The 23,487-nt window shown below is 38.6% G+C and overlaps 1 protein-coding gene across 14 annotated transcripts; it reads left to right on the top strand.

Moving 5' to 3' along the window:
- Positions 1 to 58: 58 nt before the first annotated feature.
- Positions 59 to 21,901, top strand: ZNF146 (zinc finger protein 146). 14 transcript variants are annotated; one of them, XM_032323728.1, is made up of 4 exons: positions 83 to 172; positions 816 to 889; positions 9,179 to 9,411; positions 18,834 to 21,901. In XM_032323728.1, exon 4 carries the CDS (start codon positions 19,612 to 19,614, stop codon positions 20,488 to 20,490), a length of 879 nt encoding a protein of 292 aa, XP_032179619.1. In that variant the 5' UTR covers positions 83 to 172; positions 816 to 889; positions 9,179 to 9,411; positions 18,834 to 19,611; the 3' UTR covers positions 20,491 to 21,901. The 14 variants fall into 14 exon arrangements, with proteins under 14 accessions (XP_032179627.1, XP_032179618.1, XP_032179619.1 ...); XM_032323731.1 differs by lacking the exon at positions 83 to 172 and adding an exon at positions 250 to 347 and having other exon boundaries at positions 9,319 to 9,411; XM_032323725.1 differs by lacking the exon at positions 83 to 172 and adding an exon at positions 250 to 347.
- The last annotated feature ends 1,586 nt before the right edge of the window (positions 21,902 to 23,487 follow it).

Genomic DNA, 23,487 nt, shown 5'->3' with positions numbered 1-23,487 from the left:
GACCTCCCACCAGGCTTCAGCTGATTTTCTTCTAAAGCAGGACGACTCACCCTTAGAGCCCCATAATTACTGGAAGAGGCAGCCAAGTTCGTGTGGGACAGAGTGCTGACCAGCAAAGCCTAAAGGGAAATGTAGTTTAAGGCCGGAAAAGCGGCGTTGCTGTAGACAGAAGGTAATCAAATACCAGGCTAGGCCTGGCCACGGTGACCGTGAGGGCCGCGTCGCAGAGACTTCTGGGAGTGTTCGCTCGCCCTCGGAGTGCGCAGGCGCAGCGCGCCGAGTGGACATTTTGGTCTTTGTCCGCGGGTCAGTCCGGCCCCTGGGTCCACGTGGCGCGAAAGTAGGAGGTGGGATGTGGGCGTCTTGGGCCGGTCGGGTCGGGGAGGTTGAAAGGGAGGATTCTGGATTTGTTGGGGCGCGGCGCGGGGATGAGGAGTGGGTTTAAGAGCTTCTGGCCTACATGCGGGGTGGGGGTGGGGGTTTCTGAGGAGGGTTCGAGCGTGTGTGACCCTGAGTTTGCCCGCAAGTTTGGATGTTGGGATTATTGAGTGAGAAACTGTGAGTGCAGGATTGTGTATGGCTGCATCTGAGAGGGAGATGTAGGAGACTAGTATTGAGGTAATAATTAGCGAGCCGCACTTCCCTTGTCGAAAGTGCTGATAATAACGGTGCCATCTTCGTGGAGTGTTTTTTATTTGATTATTTGAAGGGGGGGAAGCTTAATGATAAATGATTTAAAAGTGAATTTTTATATAAAATGCATTTACTTTTAATTGAAGTAGAATACAGATCACCGTTGTTTCTTCTTTTTTAAGCAAGCAAGACTATTCGAAGGCACTTTTTGTTGGTGGAAGAGCTTCAGACGATCTCAAATCTTCTGATCTAAAGGGTATTTTAATAGGGCTGCTGTTAAATCCTAGATAAAATATCGACGTTGCACTTTGAGCAACAGCGTCATATAGCACAGAAAGCCCGGGATTAGAGTCAAGGGTTTGGAGTTCTAAATTAGGCATGGTAATCTTCGTTATTTGAAGAAAATTTAGTTGTTGCAATGTTTATTTACTAGTCTGACCTAGATTCTAGGTGTCTGACTCCTAAATGAATCGAGGTGTCCCAAGTTGGATGGATTTTGTGAAGTAACAAAGACCGTTAACTCCTGTCTGCAAAAATGGTTTTTCTAAGGAATCCCTACTGCCATCCCTAACAATTTAAAAAAAATAAGAGTTAAGTTATTTGGGTACCAATTTAATATTTACAAATCAACAGTCTTCAAATAGACAACAGCCAGTTAGGAGACATAGTAGGAAACTATGTACAATAGCAATAAAAATGAGAAATAAGCAGTATGCAAAACTATTAGAAAAGAACTCTAAAAGGTGTTGAGAGGCATAGCAGGAGATATTATCAAATAGATAGACCATGTTTTTCAATAGGGAGACGTCAGAAAGAAGCGTGTGCAGATTTAAGTAAATTTATTAATTCAGTGTGATCCTAATAAAAGCATCTACAGTTTTTTTGGTGGGGGGGAATTAGATAAACTGATTATGGATTTCGTATGGAAAAATAAGCTAGAATAGCCCGTAAAACTCTGAAAAAGAAAAGCAGTTGGATGTGGGGAAGTGGGAGGCCGGCGCTAATGTTTTTTTGTCTTTTGTTTTTTTGAATTTCAGTTCCAGTATAGTTAACATACACCGTTATGTGTTTCAAGTATACAGTATAGTGATTTAACAGTTCTATATATTATTCAGTGCTCATCAAGACAAGTGTACTCTTAATTCCTTTCAGTTGTTTCACCCTTCCCCCTACCCACCCACTTCCCCTCTGGTAACCATCTGTTTGTTCCCTATAGTTAAGAGTCTGTTTTTTTGGTTTGTCTTTTTTTTTTTTTTTTCCTTTGTTCGTTTCTTAGATTCCACACGAGTGAAATCATATGCTATTTGTCTTTCCCTGACTGACTGACTTCGCTTAGCATTATACTCTCTAGATCGATCCATCTAGTGGTAACATATTTTAAAATATAAATCTCTAGAAATTAAAATTGTATTGGTGTTTGCATGAAGCAGGCCAATGAAGGGAAATTTGGCAGCATCTCTAATTAAAGTGTATTTTCTTTTTGACATGGCTATTTCACATCTGGAAATAATCCTACAAATGTACCCGCATATGTATGAAATGATACAGGTGTGAGGTTGCTCATTGCAGCAGTGTTTAGCATAGGTAAAGATAAGCCATCACTAGGAGATTAGTTGGATAAAATTAGGTCCATTTATACAACAGAGTAATACACAAGTATACAAAAGAACAAGGAGGAAGCTTTCTATATATTGACACTGAAATAACTCTAAAATGTATTGTTCAGTGAAAAAAACAAGATGGCAAATGTATGGTATGCTTCATTTGAAGTAAGAAGGGACAGAAATAATAAATGTTTGTATTTGTTTCCATTAGAAAACTCAAAAGATAGGCAAGAAACTAATGGAAGTGGCTATCTCTGTTTGGGGTTGTTGTACTGAGATAGGGCAAAGACAGATAGCTTCCTTTTTTTTTTTTCTTTCTTTTTTCTTAAAGATTATTTATGAGAGAGAGAGAGAGAGCAATCGCGTGCACAAGTAGGGGTTGGGGGCAGAGAGAGAGGCAGAAGCAACAGGGAGCTGGACGGAGGACCCTGGGATCCCCAGTGCCCTGGTAAATAACTTTTTATGCTGGTTTTCTAAGTATATGAATTTAGTATTTAAAAGTTAAGTTTTTTTTCTTTTTTTGTTTTTTGTGGGGTTTTGTTTTGGTTTTTTGGTTTTTTTGTTTTTTTTTTTTAAGATTTTTATTTATATATTTGACAGAGATCACAAGCAGGCAGAGAGGCAGGCAGAGAGAGGAGGAGGGGAAGCAGGCTCCCTGCTGAGCAGAGAGTCTGATGTGGGGCTCTATCCCAGGACCCTGGTATCATGACCTGAGCTGAAGGCGGAGGCTTTAACCCACTGAGCCACCCAGGTGCCCCTTTGTTTTTGTTTTTTTTTAAGGGGACATGGGCCATGGAGCCAGACTGCTACTAATTCCTTCCTTCGCACTTTGTACCTTGATGTACTTAAGCATATGCCTGTTTCTCATTTACTGATATAGAGAAAATAATAGTATCTAATTCACAGGGTGGTTGGTTGTGTAGATTAATGATTTTTAAGTTCTAAGGAATAGTGCCTGGTATGTAGTAAGTACTCGATAAATAGCAGTATTATTACCTAAGAAATAATAGTACAGCCATTTGTACTATTTCTGGTAGAAATTTCTGAAAGATTCAGATATATAGATATAGATGTTCTTTTTTATTTCCATTTTAAACCTTTTTTTTGACATTTCCTTTTATAACTGGAATGAGGGAGTTAGTTTTTTTTTTTTTTTTAAGATTTTATTTATTTATTTGATAGAGATCACAAGTAGAGAGAGAGGCAGGCAGAGACAGAGGGGAAGCAGGCTCCCTGCTGAGCAAAGAGCCCAATGCGGGACTCCTCCCAGGACCCAGAGATCATGACCTGAACCGAAGGCAGTGGCTTAACCCACTGAGCCAGCCACCCAGGCGCCCCAGGAAGTTAGATTTCTGTGTTTAAGTTAGATTCATCTTTAGAAACACATTATTATCTTTTTCATGAGAATGTTCTTTGATTTATGGGATGGTTACTTTCTCAGAGTTGTAATTTGGAACCTCTGATGATGTTTTTTAAAAATCCCAGTTATAACTTTTGGCCAGAGTACATCAGAGATGATATTCAAATGGCATAACTCAGGAGAAACTTGTGATTTGACTGGTCCATCATTAGTGATTATATTTTTCCCTTCTCGACCAGTTGGCTACACAGTTCTTCCAGCTCCACTTATTAAATGAAATCTGTATGATTTACTTTGGTACCATATGAATGTTCATTCCCCATTGATTTAATGGATGGTTTCAACACATAAATAATCCTTGGCTATATCAATTTCTTTAAGGGTTAAAAAGTAATGATTTCCTGGTTTTTAAAATTCCTCAGGGTGCCTGGGTGGCTCAGTCTTTAAGTGTCTGCTTTGGCTCAGGTCATCATCTCAGGGTTCTGGGATGGAGTCCTGTGTCAGGCTCCCTGCTTAGCAGAAAGCCTGCTTCTGCTTCTGCTTCTCCCTGTTCCACTTCCCTTGCTTGTGTTCCTTCTCAGTGTGTCTCTCTCTCTCAAATAAATATATATAACCTTAAAAAAAAATCCCTTTACATTTATTTGATTACAAACCTCAAATTTTTCTGACTTGTAAGCATCATTATTTGTTTTTTAAGTTTACTATTTTGAAATTCCATTTTGATCAAATAATAAATTCTCACATGTATTTGGTCTGTTTCTGGAGTTTATAGTCTCATCCATCTTCCAGTCTGTATTCATACACCAATATTTTTTTATTGTTGAAGCTTTACAATTTTGGTGTTGCTAATATGTTATTGTTTGTTCTTTACAGAGTTTCCTAGCTTCTTTTTTTTTTTTTTTAGATTTTATTTATTTGCAAGAGAGTGCGTGCACACCTGCATGCTTGGCAGCGGGGCGGGGTGTGTGGAATCTCAAGCAGACTCTCAAGCAGACTCCCCGCTGAGTGTGGAGCCCAGTCTCAGGATCCTGAGATCTTGACCTGAGCCAAAATCAAGAGTCAGACACACAACTGACTGAGCCACCCAGGCGCTCCCCCTTGCTTATTTATTTTTCTGTGTAAACCTTAGAGTTAACTTGTCTAGTTCTAGGAGGGGGAAAGCTTGTTTTTATTGGTATTTACTAAATTTATATAATAACTTGGAAAGGGACATTAGATCTTTATGATGTTAAATATTGTCCATGCATGATATATGTTTTATATATTCCCGTTTCCTTTTGGGTCTTCTGGAGTGTTTAAATTTTTTTTTTCATTCAGGTTTTGGACCTCCTTACTAAGTTTATTTCTAGGTACTTTATCTTTTCTATTGCTGTTGTAAATGGAGTCATTGTTTTGGTGTATGAGAAAGTTATTGATTTCTATAAATTAGTTTTATTTCCAGCTTAATTTACTGGATTATTTTTTACATTTATATAATACTTTAGACAGTGGGTATCCTTATTTTTATTAGAATGTGATAGAAGCTCCCCCAGTGTTTTTGCATTGGATAAGATGTTGGCTTCTGTGGTCAGATACATGATTACCTATATATGTGTTACCCGTGCTGCCTGCAACTCTGGGGATGTGAGTAGAAACAAAAAGTGTAAGGCTGAGGCTGCTGCTATGCTTCAGATGAAAAAAAAAACAACCAGGAAAGATCACATTAATCAAGGAAACCAAAAATCCCCCCCAAACTCTAATACTGTAGTCTTAAAAAAAAAGAAAAAAAAAAAACAGACAGAACAAAATAAGGTGTCTAGTAAGATATCTATCTTTTTTTTTTTTTCTTTAAAGATTTTATTTCTAAGTGATATCTACAGCCAGCATGGGGCCTGAACTCCCAACCTTGAAATCATATGCCCTACTGACTGAGCTAGCCAGGCACCCCAAAATGTCCATTCTTACTTTTGTTTTCTTTTCATTCCCTCTTTGAGTGACCTTTACTTCACTCAGTTTCTTTATCATTGTATTCTTTTTTTATTAACTTTTTTTGTAATTTCAGGTTTTTGTTTAAATTCCAGTTAGTTGACATAAAATGTAATATTAGTTTCAGAAGTAGAATTTAGTGATTCATCACTTACCTGTAACACCCAGTGCTCGTTACAACAAATGACCTCCTTAATACCCATAACCCATTTAACCCATTCCCTCACCCACCTCCCCTCCAGCAACCCTCAGTTTGTTCTCTATAGTAAAGGGTCTGTTTTTATCATTGTGTTCTTTATATGGCTTGCTTCTTAAAGTTCTAAAAATTTCATTTTGTTTTCATTTTCTTTCTTCCTTTGTGGCAGTACTTTTCATGTGAGCTTACTCAGCTGTTTGAAAATTGTGCTGTTTGCTTTCACTGTTTTTCTTGTACTATATTTGTATGGACACAGACAAATTATTTTGTTTACTCATGTTTGTATGAGAGAGTTTTTTGAGACCATTAACAGGAAAAAAGGAAACAGTAGTATTCTGTGCTTCAGAGCTCCTATACCTCTTTTTGGTGTTTAAAGCAAAGGAGTTCTTCACCTCCTTTGGCTCATTGGCCTTAACCTGGTTGACTTCTATCTGCATCTCCCTGTTTCCCATATTTCTTCACAGTACTTGCCTTCCAGAATGATACATTCACTTAGAAGTTGCTAAATCTGGGGACGTTGCTAAATCTGGGGACACCGTACTCCCAAGTACTTTTTAAGCATACTTCTGGTTTCTCGGCATTCCTTTTCTGTTTAATCTAAGTCTTGCTTTTATTAGTTCCCTTTAGGGTGAAGCCTACTCATTCAGTAAAGAAATATTAGCTGCAGAAATCTGAGCTTTTTAAGTTCTTGGAATCCCTCAAAGCATTCCCAGTTCTTCTAGGCTTCTTGGCAACTTCCTATTTAGGCCTCTTGTTGGGTCTGCCTTTGGTACATGGAGTTTGGGAGGGCTTTTTTGGTCCCTAGTTTTGTTGTTCATTGTTAGACTCAGCTGCAGCAGTTCATACTCAACTGTCATTCTGAGAATGAATATTTGCTAATTATTTCTGAGATCTGTTATTTCAAAGACTGCTCACAGTTATGTAATCTTTCTTGCTGTGCATACCATACTGTTGTGGTTCCTGCACTGGATCTGCTATTTTGGGTATTTGGGGCTAACACTTAATATAATTTAGAGTGAACATATTCTTTCTGCTAGTTTATGAAAAATAATAGTGTGTATTGGCCAACCACCACCCCCATTATTCTTGATATTTTGTATAGTTTTCAGAAGAAGTAACTTGAAAGATTCAAAACTAAGCAGCCACCATGCTCCTTTGAAACCTTTCCTTGCCTTTTTAACTGTTGGCTGTTCCTAGGATTCTGTCCTTGACTGTCTCCTTCATATCTCTAAGCAGTCATAGTCACATTCCACCTATGTCTTCAGCAGCACTGATATTCTCACAGCTGGTAAATTCCTGTTTCCCTCCTGGGCTTTCTAGGCCTGTTATGAGCACATTATGTCTGTGTGCAGTTGCCTAATAAATATACCTGCCTGCATGTTGCTCAAAAACCTGACACTCTGGATATCAAACTTGAATAGAAAATCAAACTTGATCTTTCCCCTGCAGATTGTCTTCAGGAAACTAACCCTCTCCTATTTCTCTCTAGGTACATTACTGTTTGTTTGTTTGTTTGTTTATTAAAAGATTTTATTTATTTATTTGGTAGAAACAGCGAGAGAGGGAACAGAAGAAGGGGGAGTGTGGGAGAGGGAGAAGCAGGCTTCCCACAGGGCAGGGAACCTGATGCGGGGCTCCTGGGATCGTGACCTGAGCCGAAGGCAGACATTTAATAACTGTGCCATCCAGGTGCCCCTACATTACTGTTAAAATTATGTTCTAAGCCCTCCATCTCTGCCACACCCCAGCACAAAAATTGGTAACCAAGCTTCTTCAACATACATAGTATGTTAGTATGATAGTGTATGATATGTATGATAATGTGTATTTGCATAGTAGCAACTCAGGTTTTTAGGATTTTGCTTTTTTTATATGATTTCGACTTTAAAGAAAAGTTGAATTAGTTTAGAAAGTCCCATATATCCTTTACCCAAATTTACCATTTATGTTTTTTTTTTTTGCTTTTTCCTACTTTCTTTGTCCAGATATTCTTGTGTATAATTTTTTTTTGAGCCAATTGAGACTAAGTTGCATTGTTGCTTCCTAGACTAAGTTGCATATGTGCTTCCTTTATAAGTACTTGAGCGCCAATTTTCTAAGAACAAGGACTTGTTTTTCATAACCATGGTATGGTAAACAAAATCAGAAAATTTTTAACATCGGGTTGCCTTGGTGGCTTAGTGGGTTAAGCCTCTGCCTTTGGCTCAGGTCATGGTCTCAGGGTCCTGGGATGGAGCAGTGTGTTGGGTTCTCTGCTCAGCAAGGACCCTGCTTCCCCCCTCTTTCACTGCCTGCCTCTCTGCCTACTTGTGACCTCTCTCTGTCAAATAAATAAAATCTTTAAAAAAAATTTTAACATCGGGGTGCCTGGGTGGCTCAGTGGATTAAGCCGCTGCCTTTGGCTCGGGTCATGATCTCAGGGTCCTGGGATCGAGTCCCGCATCGGGCTCTCTGCTCAGCAGGGAGCCTGCTTCCTTCTCTCTCTCTCTGCCTGCCTCTCTGTCTACTGTGATCTCTCTCTGTCAAATAAATAAAGTATTAAAAAAAAAATTTTTAACATCAACACATTGCTATTACTTAACATAAAATCCATGTTCAGGGGCGCCTGGGTGGCTCAGTGGGTTAAAGCCTCTGCTTTCAGCTCAGGTCATGATCCCAGGGTCCTGGGATGGAAGCCCCATCGGGCTCTTTGCTCAGCAGGGAGCCTGCTTCCTCCTCTCTCTCTGCCTGCTTCTCTGCCTACTTGTGATCTCTATCTGTCAGATAAATAAATAAAATCTTTAAAAAAAAAATAAAATCCATGTTCAAATTTTGTCAGTTGTCCCAATAATGCCCTTAGAAATGTTTTTTGAATGAATGAATGAATGAATGAATGTATTTCTGATACATAGTTTTTTAAAAATTATTTATTTATTTATTTTTATTTCTTTTCACCGTGACAGTATTCATTGTTTTTGCACCACACCCATCTGATACATAGATTATAGTACAAAGTAAATGTTAGGGCTCTGGGGAAACTTTTTGCAGCTTTATTCCTGAATACTGTAAGAACAATTTCCTATGCATTGTATTCTGGTGACTTAGTTCTGATAGGCATCTACGGCTATTGTCATGATGTGAGTATTAAAATCATCCAGGAATAATAGCCATGGTTAAAATCCAGTCAGGAACTAGGTATAAATGTGGTGGTACAGAACAGTAGCAACCAGTCATATGAGGTATGAACAGCTTTCCTGTATAAATAAAATTCTGAGAAATAATTCTCTCTTTTTTTTTTTACCCCATTTCTGGAAATGTAAATGATTTAATGAGTATGGCTTTGAAATTCAAGTTTCAGGTAGTCCTTGTTCCTTTGCTTGTTATAATTGTGTGTGCATTAATCTCTAAGGCAAAAGGTCATTACTTCCTTCTTTTTCACAGGGCCACTTCCTTGTGCTCCTGGAAACTGTACCTTCCTCATCATTGAGAAGGCCTGGAGGCCCCTGGGCTCAGCCTTAGTTCTAGGATGGTACTTTGGTCCCCAGCATTAACATTCTAGTGCTGTGTCATTTCCCCAAAAGCAGGTTATAAACTGACCAAACTGTATCTGATCCTGTGTTGGAATAAGAAGACACTGGATGGTGGAGAACCAAGTGGGAAGGAAATTTGTTCAGGTGAGTGAATGGCAAGGCAGGTCACCGTTGGTCAGGCAGCATTGACACCTTTGAAATACTCAGGGATATTTTCTTACAGGCCCTAGACTTGGGAGTATTTACTTGTTATGAATTCTTTAGCTAGCTGGCTTATATTTACAGTCATCATTTTTGCTGCTTCAGTACTGCATTATTTAATCACATTTTTTAGATGCCCCTCTTAACTTCGTTCTGGATGTCAGGATTTCACACTTTATTTGTATTACTGCTGTGTGATTTTTCTCTCATTCATACTTCCCAATTTGTATATTTTTTTCCTCATGCGTTGCCTTTTGTAAGTTTTAAGTGTTGAGGCGTGCCTGGGTGGTTCAGTCTTTAGGCATCTGCCTTTGTCTCAGGTCAAGATCCCAGGGTCCTGGGATCAAGCCCAGCATCTGGCTCCTTGCTCTGTGGGAAGCCTGCTTCTCCCTCTCCCCCTGCTTGTGTTTCCTCTCTCACTGTCTCTCTGTCAAATAAATAATATCTTTTTTTTTTTTTTTTTTTAAGTCTTGGGCACCTGGGTGGCTCAGGTCATGATCTCAGGGTCTTGGGATAGAGCCCTACATCGGACTCTCTGCTCAGCAGGGATCCTGCTTCCCCCTCTCTCTGCCTGTCTTTCTGCCTACTTGTGATCTCTTTCTGTCAAATAAATCTTTATAAAGAAATAAATAATTTTTAAAGATTTAAAAAAATCTTTTTTGGGGTGCCTGGGTGACTCAGTGGGTTAAAGCCTCTGCCTTCAGCTCAGGTCATTATCCCAAGGTGCTGGGATCAAGCCCCACAGCAGGCGCTCTACTCAGGGGGAAGGCTGCTTCCCCATCTCTCTCTGCCTGCCTCTCTGCCTACTTGTGATCTCTTTCTGTCAAATAAATAAACAAAATCTTAAAAAAAAAAAAAGTCTTTTTTACATATAGTCTGACATTTAGGTTCCTTTTTATTACTTGCCACCTTCTTTCATTCTTTCAGTGGCTAAATGCCTCTGAATTATGATTTACGTCTGTAATCATGCTTCCTCTTGTCTGCTTATCCCACTTTCTCCCCCATTACACATCAACAAATTCCTGCCTTCCTTTCTTTTCCACCCACGCATATATCTCTTTCAGAAGTTGTTGCCTTAGAAATCAGTTCTGCCCTTTGCTGCTGTATGTGCATATAAATGTTAAGAGTCTGTTTTTGGTTTTTATTTTTTACTTTTTTATTTTCTTAAAAGCTTTTTATTTATTTGCCAGAGAGAGAACGCACACGCAGGTGGAGTGGCAGGCAGAGGCAGAGGGAGAAGCAGGCTCCCCACTGAGCAAGGAGCTGGATACGGGACTCCATCCCAGGATCCTGAGACCATGATCTGAGCTCAACGCAGCACTTAACCGACTGAGCCACCCAGGTGTCCCTGTATTTGTTTTTTAGTATACTAACATGAGCTTGTAACATGTTTGTTTGTTTTTTTAGATTTTATTTATTTATTTGACAGAGATCACAAGTAGGCAGACAGGCAGGCAGAGAGGGAAGAGAGAGAGAGAGGAAGCAGGCTCTGCACAGAGCAGAGAGCCTGATGCGGAACTCGATCCCAGGACCCCGAGATCACAACCTAACGATCAGAGGCCTAACCCACTAGCCATCCAGGTGCCCAAGCTTGTAACATTTTTGAATATCAAGGTGTACACTGAGAAAATCTCTTACCACTTACCTTTAGTCCTATAGATTTTTTTCAAAGATGCAGTCATTTTTAAGAGTTTCACATGTAGCCTTCTTGAGGTAGCCTATAAATAAAGCAGCATATCTGTGCTGTAAATATGACTATATATGTATGTAAGCCCTCACTTTTCCTTTTCATATAAATGATAGTATGTATTATGTTGTGTCCATAGTTTTTATTTGTTTTTTTGGAAGAGACTCTTACCAATACATTTTATTTAACCTGTCTTCCTATTTATGGACATTTAGGTTGTTTGCAGATGTATGCTTTTGAATACACGAGTGCATATATACTTGTTTATATTGCTTTGCAGAGATAAAATAGATAACAGCTATATAGTAATTCATCCTCAGTGGAAATGCTGAGTCAAAGTACATTTATTTATAGATTTGACAGAAATAAGCATAAGTAAACCAACTATCATTTCTATCAATGTAGTATATTCATATAGTTGATAAGTATTTTTTGAATGATACTAGGTATCATTTCACTTACTAAGGAGATGTCATTGATCAAAATTTTCAAAAATTCCTCCCTCCTGAGGAAGACACACTGTGAGTAAATAAGTAAAAATATATATTCTATCAGATGGTGGTAGTGCTCTGGAGAAAAAGGAAGGAAAAACAACATAGAGAAGGCCAATTGGTGGTTATAATCTTAAGTCAGTTGATCAGGGAAAGGTCTCACTAAAAGGGTGACTTTAAAAAAAAAAAAAAAGAGCTTTAGCATGTGCAAATGAGGCATGTTATATTTGATGGAAGAACATTCAGCCAGAAGGAACAAAGGGTGATGAAAGCCCTGAGGCTGGAACTTGCTGTTTTAGAAATACTGACCAGGGCAGAGTAGGCTCACGCAAAATGAGCAAGAAAAGGTTTGGTTAGGTAATAGGCCTGGTCTTTATTCTGAGTGATTTGGGAGACCATCAAAGGGTTTGGCGTAGAGGAATGATAAGGTTAGAATTATATTTTGGCTGGTGTATAGAAAATAAGGTATATGGGAACAAGGCTAGGAGATAATCAGACTATTGCAGTAATCTATGTAAGAAAATGATAGTATTGCTAGTGGTGAGTCAGATTCTTAAGATACACACACACACACATATATATATATATGTATATATATATACACATACTTATTTTTTAAAGATTTTATTTATTTGACAGAGAAAGCAAGAGAGAGATCACGGGTAGAAGCAGGGAGCCCGATGTAGGGCTCCATCTCAGGACCCTGGGATCATGACCTGAGTTGGAGGCAGACCCTGAGTCACCCAGGTACCTCAGATTCTTCAGATATTTTCAAGAAACAGCTGGCTGATACAGGTTTATTTTTATTTAGTATTTTTTTAGGTTGTATTTTTTAATTTTTATTTATTTATTTTTTAAGATTTTATTTATTTGACAGACAGAGATCACAAGTAGGCAGAGAGGCAGGCAGAGAGAGAGGAGGAAGCAGGCTCCCCGCTGAGCAGAGAGCTTGATGTGGGGCTCAATCCCACGACCCTGGGATCATGAGCCAAAGGCAGAAGCTTTAACCCACTGAGCCACTCAGGTGCCCCTAGGTTGTATTTTTTTTATAAGAGAAAGAGGAATCAGACTCAATTCTGGGATTTTAACTAGAAGAGAAGGAGTTTAACATTTCCCGGAGATAGGAAGACTTCAAGAAATTTCAGAGATAGATCAAGAGGTATATTTTGGAGTTATTGATTGTGATGTTTGCTAATCATTTTAGTGCATATTCATATAGGTAGTTAGATACACAAGTCAAGAATTTAGGGAGAAGGTTGTGATCTTCTGTTCTTCTGTACTTATAAGCAGCTTAATTCGCTGGGTGTCTCTGTATTTCCTTCCTACCACTTAGGGATGCTGGTGGGTCCACCAAGTCTTTGGTATCCAACCTACATTCCAGTGATTCTGTTGTTAAAAACGAGGTGATGATTTGTCCCTTGAGGCTGTGCCTTAAGTTTTTGGAGAGTGTTGTGCCTCAGAACCCTTCCTAAAAACAGCAACAATGGCTGATGCCTGCTAACAATCCTCTTAGACATTAGAATTATAGCTGCTTCCTACTCTTCTCAACAGTGCAGTTTTTCCCCGTTTTTCTTTATCCTTCACAGATGTGAAAAGTGGGCAGAGATGTTCTTATTTTAACATTTTAGAAGAAAGGATCTATTTATGTCTTGTGAGTCACCACTGTAGGAATTCTCTCTCCTGCTTGATTGGTGCCTTGATGACCCGAGATGTTGCTTTATCTTGCTAAGTGTTTTCTTATCTTTTGCTTTGATTTTTTTCCCCCTTTTCCCTCTTACTGGAGGTGGCTTCTAGAACACTGCATTGTGCCTTTCCTCATTTTCTTAGAAATTAAATCCCAGAGAGGACTCATTTTTTAAAAAGATTTTATTTATTTGAGAGAGTATGCCAGTGCACAGGTGTGCAAGTGGAGAGGAGCAGAGGGAGAGAAAGAAAGAATCTGAAGCAGACTCCATGCTCAGTGTGGAGTCCGTTGTGGGGCTAGATAGATCTTAAAACCGGTGAGATCATGACCAGAGCCAAAAGAAACCAAGAGCTGGATACTTAACTGACTGAGTCACCCAGGTGCCCAGAGGCTCATTTATTCTGAAGTTAGAAGTAACTCTTTAGTATCAATTTTTATTTTTCCAGTCTGCCTTGCCCATCTTAATTTTACCTATTTATAGGATAAACAACCGTCTGACTTGTTTCTTTCTTTCTTTCTTTTTTTTTTTTTTTAAAATCACTGAAGTCATTAATATAATAACTCAAATTGAAGGGATGCCCGTGGCTCCGTTGGTTGGGGTCTGCCTTCAGCTCAGGTCATGATCGTACCCGATCGGCCTCCCTGCTTGTTGGGGAGTCTGCTTCTGCCTCTCCCTTTGCCCAGTGCTTTCCCCTGCTTTTGCTCTTGGTTTCTCTCTTTCTTTCTGGCAAATAAATCTTTTTTTTTTTTTTTTTTAAGATTTTATTTATTTATTTGACAGAAATCACAAGTAGGCAGAGAGAGAGGAGGAAGCAGGCTCCCTGCTGAGCAGAGAGCCCAATGCGGGACACAATCCCAGGGCCCTGAGATCACGACCCGAGCCGAAGGCAGAGGCTTTAACCCACTGAGCCACCCAGGCGCCCCTGGCAAATAAATCTTTTAAAAAAAAAAAAAAAAAAAAACTAACTTTAAGACACCTTTTTGAGATAACTCTTACCCTTTTTTTTTTTTTTTTAAGATTTATTTATTTGGCAGGCAGAGATCACAAGTAGGTAGAGAGGCAGGCAGAGAGAGAGGAGGAAGCAGGCTCCCTGCTGAGCAGAGAGCCCAATGCGGGGCTGGAGCCGAAGGCAGAGGCTTTAACCCACTGACCCACCCAAGCGCCCCAACTATTACCTTTTCATTTACAGTAGACGTATGTGTGTAGATTATAGAATTTTATTACTATGCTATTTTTTTCTTTCATGGAATTTATATTTGTCATACTTTTGTTTTGGTTTTCTGTATTTAGCATAAACTCCCTTGGATACCTTAGAATAGCTAAAAGCCCTCTAAATACTAGTTTACACATGGTCAAATGCATTGGGAAATTTTTTCCATTTTTTTCCCATGAAGATTTACCTGTAGAATTTTAATTCTTCTGTTCTAGTCAGAACTGGCTGTACTCTGACGGATAGTTAGCTCTGATCTTGTAGTTTTTCATCAACATTATCAAAGACTTTTTTGTTTTCCCTATGTTATATTCTATCTTTCTTGCATTCTGTATCACCTTCTCTATCTACTCATTTGGTGGAGCTCATGTAGCATCCTGAGAGGAAAAGTGCATTGAGAAAAATTTTTTAACATTTACATATCTTAAGATGCCTTTGTCTCATTAGATTGGTAGGCCAAGCTTAGAATTTTCCCTCAGAATTTTGTCTTTTCGCTTCCTGTGTTTCTGTTGAGAAATTTGGTGCCATTCTGATTCCTGTTCTTTGGGTGATACATACCTGTGTGTAGTTGGGTGATGTATATATGTGTGTATATACATATATAGTAGGGTTTTCTTTTAATGGCCTCTTCATTTTTTCTTTTGAAATGTCATGGTGACACATGTAGGTATGCATCTTTTATTCTTCGTGCAAGGTAGTACATGTGCCCTTTAAGTCTAGAGATTCATGACTTACAAGAGAGCAAGCTTTTTTTGTGTGTGTTTTTCTTTGAGTAGCTCCTCTAATCAGTGTTTTCCTTTTGTTTTCTGGAACTTACTTCACTCAGCTAATATGTTACCTTGCTTTATGCTCTGAATTTGTCTTTTTTAAAAATTGAGGTCTAATTCACCTACAACATTATATAAGTTTCAAATGTACAATATTATAATTTTTTTCCCAAGATTTTATTTTAAAAGGATTTTATTTAAATTTGAGCTAGTTAACATATGTTATGTTACTAATTTCAGGGGTAGATTTTAATGATTCATCAGTTGCAAATATCACCCAGTGCTGATTACATCAGGTGCCCTCCTTTAATGCCCATTGCCAAGTTACCCCATCCCCCCTCACACACTGTAGCATAATTTGTGTTTGTGTATATTATGAAATGATCACGATAACTCTATAGTTACCATCTGTCAACACAAATGGTTACTTTTTTTTCTTCCAATGAGAACATTTAAGGAATTACTCTCTTAGCAGCTTCCACGTATGCAATACGTATTACTAACTGTAGTTCCCATGCTGTACATTACATCCCCATGATTTATTTATTTTTTTTATTTTTTATTTTTTTAAAAGATTATTTATTTATTTATTTGACAGAGAGAGAGATCACAAGTAGATAGGCAGGCAGGGAGAGAGAGAGAGAAGCAGGCTCCCCGCTGAGCAGAGAGCCCCATGCGGGACTCGATCCCAGGACCCCGAGATCATGACCCGAGCCAAAGGCAGCAGCTCAACCCACTGAGCCACCCAGGCGCCCGCCATGATTTATTTTAAACCTGGAAGTTTTACCTTTGATCCCTTGCACCCATTTTGCCCACACCCCAAACCCACCTCTCTTCAACCATCAGTGTGTTCTCTATGAGCTTGATTTGTTGTTTAAGATTCCACATATAAGAGATTATGCATTATTTGTCTTTCTCTGACGTCTTTCACTTTCTGTAATACCCTCAAGTTCCATCCGTGTTGTCGCAAATGATAGTATTTTGTTCTTTTTTATGGCTGAGTGATACTACGTTGTGTGTATTCACCGTATTTTCTCTATTCATCTGTTGATGGACATTTAGATAGTTTCCATATCTCAGTTGGTGTAGATAGTACTGCAGTGAACATGGGGGCACATATATCTCCTTGCCGAGCAGGGAGCCTGATGTGGGGCTCCATCCTAGGACCCTGGGAACATGACCCTGAGCCAAAGGCAGACACTTAACTGACTGAGCCACGTAGGTGCCCTTTTAGGTAATCTCTACACCCAACATAGGGCTCAAACTTGCATCCCCAAGATCAGGAGTCTCATACTTCACCAGCTGTACCAGCTAGGTGCCCCTGAATTTGGCTTCTTAAAGCTCCTTCTGGGGAATAACTTGTCACTTGCACTTAAATTTCATTGGCCAAACAGTAGCTGGCCATGCCTGAGTTTGCTAGGGTGAAATACTATAGTCCTTCTACAGTAAGATGATCCTTTTATTAATGAATGAGAATACAGTCTAACTTCCTACTCCCCATCTTAAATTAATTTCAAAGGAACTTTTTGTTTCTTCCTTACAGAACCATATTTTTGTTCCACTCATAAAATATCATCTGATTGGATTTAGGTTTTGTTGCTGTTTACTGTTCCTTACCTATATTCTAAAGAGTTTATTTTCTCTTTTTTTCTTTTCTTTTTTTTTTTTTTAAAGATTTTACTTATGTATTTGACAGAGATCACAAGTAGGCAGAGAGGCAGGCAGAGAGAGAGGGGGAAGCAGGCTCCCCGCTGAGCAGAGAGCCCGATGTGGGGCTCGATCCCAGGACCCTGAAATCATGACTTGAGCCGAAGGCAGAGGATCAGCTAACCCACTGAGTCACCTAGGTGCCCCTTGTTTTTTCTTTTGATGTTGATCTGTCTTTCTGATTAGTAGGGGTTCCTCAAATGTGTGTGAAATATTGGCTGCAGTCATGTTTAAAACTGATTCACTGAAAGGTGATCATAAGCTCTTTCATGCCTGGTTGCTTCTAGTCATCTAGTAGGTTTCTGTGAGTCAGAAGTAAAATGCCATGGGATATAGGGTGCCTGGGTGGCACAGCTGATTACATGTCTGATTCTTGGTTTTGGCTCAGGTCATAATCTCAGGGTCGTGACATCAAGCCCCCTTTCAGACTCTGCTCAGCAGCGTGTCTGTTTGAGATTATTCTCCCTCTTCCTGGGCCCCTCCTACTCATTCTCTGTCTTTCTCTAATAAATCTTTAAAAAAAAATGCTATAGGGTGCCTGACTCTCTCAGTTGGTGGGCGTGTGACTTTTGATCTTGGCGTTGTGAGTTCAAGCCCCACATTGGGTGTAGAAATTACTTAAAAATAAAATCTTTTTTTAAAAAAAAAGCAAAAATGCCTTATGGTCCAGGGTCTCCACAGAAGGGTTATACCACTTCACTCACACAAACCCTGGTGTGTCCAGGTCCTTTGTTTTGGCGGAAAAAAATGAGTACAGGTAACAGATAACCATCTTGGAGGGGTATCCTACTGAGGTTTTTCATGGGCTTTTCAGGTTCTTCAGAGAAGGAGCCTTTTATACCCTGCTCACAGGTATATATACCTGATGGCCAGCCCTTTTTTGGCATGAGCTACAGACTGTCCTGGAGGTCTTACCATGTTATATACAGATTTAATCCCATTGATTTCAGTGTAGCACTCTCCCTTGTCATATCTTACTGGATATCCCTGAGCCTGGAGATACTCTGATTAAATTTCTGCCAAAAATGATTTCTGTTTCATCAAAGGCATGGTCCTCCTACTGGGAGGGTAGTGCTCCAGCCGCACCTATATCTTTTTTTCAGCTACCATCCTTTATTATTTCTTTCGAGGTACTTGATTCCCTCCGTTTCCTTAGTCTTTCTGATATTTTGTGGCATAAATTGGTTTGACATTGGCTTCTTCTTCTGCAGGATCTTTATCTACTTAAACTTTCTCAGCTATGCTGTGTTGAAAATCTTTTGTGTGCTCTTATGTTATCAGGAAGTTTGTTAATGTCTGTGTGTATTGATATCTCCAGTCATATCCATTTTTTCTTGTGAGCTTGTGACTTGTACCATCTTCCCTTTTCTTGTCTTTTTAATTGGGGTTTTGGAAGGAAGTTGTTGGTTAATTCCTTTCCTTTTTTTAGACATCCTTTTCTTAGACTTTCTCAATTCTGTGTCATCTTTTTATCCTACTTGTCAATTCCTCATTGTCTGTTACATTCAATTTGCTGAACTAAGAAATGGGAATCCTTAAGTTCTGTGTGCCTATGAATGTTAATTATCTATGCAGATACCCTCCACAAAAGTTTCCTTCTCCAAAGTTATTTGTTGACATTGGTCATGAGGATTTTTTCATGCTGTGAGGTGGGCTTCCATAGCACAATCCAAAATTTTATTACCAGTAATGGGAAAATTTCATAAATAATGGTAACATAAAGCTAACATTATCAAGGCTTACCATTTGTCAGCCACAATACTAAGCACTTTTATACATTACCTCCTTTAAATGATGATTCTTTGTACTCCATTTTAGAAGAAGCCTGAGAAGATGATGAGCAGATAGAGAGGCAACAAGACGTGGGAAGCAAGTTGCATCCATCTCCAGGAAAGACTGAGGAAAAAAAGCAGTGAATATAAGAAAATTGGAAAAATACTTCCTCTGAACTGAGACATTGTATCTTTTAACAGCAACATCTTTTTCAATTTAACTAGAAAGAGTTTGAAATACTGTTTAGCTTACAATCACGAGGGGACTTGTGTAGGAAAGAATCATCAGTCTAATTTAGTTCGGAAATCCTGCCACAACTTATTCTTTAGGTAATAACCCCCTTTAAGTGTAAATAAGTGTGGAAATGCTTTCGGTTAAAACAGTTTGAACCCCATCTGAAAACAGCATTTATACTGGAGAGAAACCCTATGAATTTACTGAATGTGGGAAAACTTTCACTCACATGCCACACCTCATTAAATGTAGAAGTCAGGCTGGAGAGAAACCCTGTTTCTGAGGAGCCTTTAGCTAGATGACAGATTCATTGAGCAGAAGAAAATTTTTACTGGAGAAAAACCAGTGAATATAACAAAACCTCATTGAGCATTAGAAAATTTATACTTGGAGAGAAAGCTTGTAATACACTGTGTATGATAGAGATTTCTCTTGAATTTTATTCCTTACTTTACATTTGAAAGGTCATACACACAGGCCCTTCAGATGTAAGAAATGTGGAAATACCTACAAGCAAAAGTAAATCCTCATTCATCAAAAAATTCATACTGGAGAGAAACCTTGTGAATGTGGGAAAGCTTCCATTCAGATGTCACACCTCAGTCAGCAGAGAATTTGTAGTGGGGGAAACCCCTTTGCCTGTAAAGTATGTGGGAAAGTCTTCAGCCACAAATCGAATCTCACCGAACATGAACATTTTCATAATAGAGAGAAACCTTTTGAATGTAATGAATGTGGAAAAGCCTTTAGCCAAAAGCAGTATGTCATTAAACATCAGAATACCCATACTGGAGAAAAGCTTTTTGAATGTAATGAATGTGGAAAATCCTTCAGCCAGAAGGAAAATCTCCTTACCCATCAGAAAATTCACACTGGAGAGAAACCTTTTGAGTGTAAGGATTGTGGGAAAGCTTTCATTCAGAAGTCAAACCTCATCAGACACCAGAGAACTCACACGGGAGAGAAGCCTTTTGTATGTAAGGAGTGTGGAAAAACCTTCAGTGGGAAGTCTAACCTTACTGAGCATGAGAAAATTCATATTGGAGAGAAACCCTTTAAATGTAGTGAATGTGGAACAGCTTTTGGCCAGAAGAAGTACCTCATAAAACATCAAAACATTCACACTGGAGAGAAACCCTATGAATGTAATGAATGTGGAAAAGCCTTCTCTCAGCGAACGTCACTTATTGTGCATGTGAGGATTCATTCAGGTGATAAACCCTATGAATGCAACGTATGTGGAAAAGCCTTCTCTCAAAGTTCATCTCTTACTGTGCATGTGAGAAGCCATACAGGTGAGAAACCCTATGGTTGTAATGAATGTGGGAAAGCTTTCTCTCAGTTCTCAACCCTTGCTCTGCATTTGAGAATACACACAGGTAAGAAGCCTTATCAATGTAGTGAATGTGGGAAAGCTTTTAGCCAGAAGTCACACCACATTAGACATCAGAAAATTCATACTCATTAAAAACCCTGTAAATATCTTAAAAATTGGAAAACGTTCATCAGGAATTTAAGCCTCTAAAGCACATCAGAAGTAATCATGTAGAAGGAAAGCATCACAAAGGAGGAAAACAAAAGTGAAACAGTTACTGGACACCAGGGAATTTATACTGAAGAGAAAGACATTTGTATGATAAAAATCCTGCACCCACCAAAAAGCTGATGGTACAGGTAATGCTGAAACTTTAGATGCATTTCCACTAAAATTGGGAATGGTAAACATGCTTCTTATTGCTGTCTGCGTAGATCTGGAGATTTTCACCAATGTAATAAAAAAAATAAGTTGTAAGTATTGAAAAGGATGAGACTTCTATATTGATTTAGCAGAATGGAAGATATTCTGGAAACACCTATGCATTTATTAGAATTTAGAATATGATAGAAATGGCAGTAGGAGATGAGAAGATACTGAGACTATAAACAATGATTTGGAGGTCATCTGTTCTTCAAGGAAAAAACAAACCATGAACTGTACACGGAGGTAAGATCCAAGAGATTAAAAACAGGAATATGAAAAAGCTATATACTGAAATGGTTATGACCTTGGGAGTAGGGAAACATTCCTTATAACAAGTTCAAGAATACCTAGGAATTCTGGGTTTGTATGCTTCAAAATATATACCAGTCTATTTACTGTGGCATGATTTATAGTAGCCATAAGTTGGAAACAACTTAAATACCCATCGGGAACAAAATGGGAAATGCTTATGATGAAATACTGTATATCTGTAAAATTTAACAAGTGAGATCGACATGTATTACAGAGATCTCAAAAATTATGTTGAAGGGGGAAATGAAGTTGCAGAATAACACATATATTACAATGACATTTTTGTAAATTTTAATTAAAACTTTTCTCACAAAATTCAGTACTATGTATTGGTAATGGATACTTACATGTATGTATGTTTTTAAAATGTTTTTGAAATGGATTGGAAGATACAGACCAAACTCTTGATAGTGGTTGCTTGTGAAGAGTGGAGAAGGAAAAGGGGATGAGTGTGGGAGGGATGGGATGGGGACTGTTGAAAGGGGACTTCAATTTTATATATAAACATCCATTTCTCTTTAAAACTAAACAGACTGCAAGTAAATATATCAAAATACTGGATAATTCTGGATTGTGGTATATGGATATCTTGTCTTATTTTTTGTACTTTTCTGTATTTTTAAATTTTCTCAAAATAAGAATGGGGGTGAGGATGGGAACACTGTATCTATAGAAATCATGTTCTAATGGATTCATTCCCAATCAAGTACTAAACTTTTTATAGAAAATATTTCTAAAATTTTATCAATGATGAATGGATGGACTTTCTCTCTATGTAATATGAAATTATCTATTTTATTAAAATTAAAAATGACAGCATAATCCACATTTGTTTTATTTTTACATGTTATGGTGTCCACTATATGGTCTGTCTGTACACTTTTTTTTGTTTTAAGATTTTTTAATTTATTTGACAGGAAGAGACAGGGAGAGCAGGAACACAAGCAAGTAGAGTGGGAGAGGGAAAGCAGACCCCTCCCTACCCCCTTGCCAGGGCAGGGAGCCTGATGTGGGGCTTGATTCCAGGACCCTGGGATCATGACCTGGGCTGAAGGCAGATGCTTAACCATTTGAGCCACCCAGGCGCCCCTGTCTTTACACTTTTAACATTACTTTGCCAACATACCATTTGAGCTTAGAAATTTTTAAGAATTTTTAGTTAAATAAGAGTGCATGCACGTACTTCATATAATTTGTCTTTTTCATAGAAACTTATTTTGGAATATCAGGCTTCCTGTCCTATACATTTTCATGACAACAGCTTAAGTTTTGGGGCACCTGGGTAGTTTGTTAAGCTTCCAACTGTGATCCCAGCTCAGGTCTTCCCCGCCTTAAAATTTACTTACTTATTTTAAGGGGCTGGTGGCAAAGGGAAAGAATCTTCAAGCAGACTCTCCGCTGAGTGTAGAGCCCATTCAGGGCTTGATCCCAGAACTCTGAGATGACCTGAGCTGAAATGATCCAGATGCTTAACTGACTGAGCCACCCAGGTACCCCAAATCTTAGTCCTTTCTACTATGAAGTCCCCTATCTTCTTTTTAAAAAGGATGTTATATATTAATCTATTCAGGAATTGCACCACATGTTTGTACACCATTTTAAAATTGCCTCCATTTTAAAATTGCCTCCATCTTATCACCTGCAATTAAGAAAATTTATATAAAGATTTTATTCATAGAACATTTTCCTAAAGTATTTTTTCCCACCTTGATCTATCTTGCTTCCCTTAGCTCTAATCTTAACTCTGCTCCTATGTTTGTGCAGCTTTGGAGTCAACGGAGTAATTCAAGCCTGACCCTAAGACGAAACAGGGGAATGCCTTATGTGTTCACTGGCCATGGCATAGGACTCCTCCCCCACAGCAAGACTGGTTGTATTAACCCATAGAGGAAAATTGAATCTGAAGTTCAGAATTGTCATATTACTTAGCATGTCAGGAGGGTGATCTGAACCCCCTATAAATGCGTCTATCTTACTTCATTCTAGTTGATAAGTGAATTGACTGGTGGATACCTGAATCATAAGTCAAGATTTGTAAGATAAATCTTGGTTAATCCCAGATTGCCTGGATACATAGCGCTACCTTCTGTAATACCCAGACCATGTTAGAGCCACAAAACCACCTCTATTTACCCCAAGCACAACAAAACTTTTAAAATAGCCTAATTTTCAGTCAACCTTTAATCTACCGTTTAAGGTGTTTCTCAGCTGTGTCTGTTATGTAAACACATTCTTTGCTTTCCTTGATTGCATATGTACTTAAAATTAAGGTGTATTGTGTCTAAAATACTACGTACCAACATAAGCTACTTTGTGAAAAAATTTGGCTTTATAATGTTGGTATTTACCACCAATGAATAACATTAAATGTGATTTTATCATACAAGTAATAACATAAACTCGCATTTATTT

The sequence above is a fragment of the Mustela erminea genome, chromosome 19, assembly GCF_009829155.1.
Source record: "Mustela erminea isolate mMusErm1 chromosome 19, mMusErm1.Pri, whole genome shotgun sequence".
Taxonomy (NCBI): Eukaryota; Metazoa; Chordata; class Mammalia; order Carnivora; family Mustelidae; genus Mustela; species Mustela erminea.
This window is presented reverse-complemented; position numbering and strand designations above follow the sequence as displayed.

Coding starts and splice junctions, on each gene's coding strand:
- ZNF146 (XM_032323736.1), top strand. CDS start 19,612: ATGTCACACCTCAGTCAGCAGAGAATTTGTAGTGGGGGAAACCCCTTT.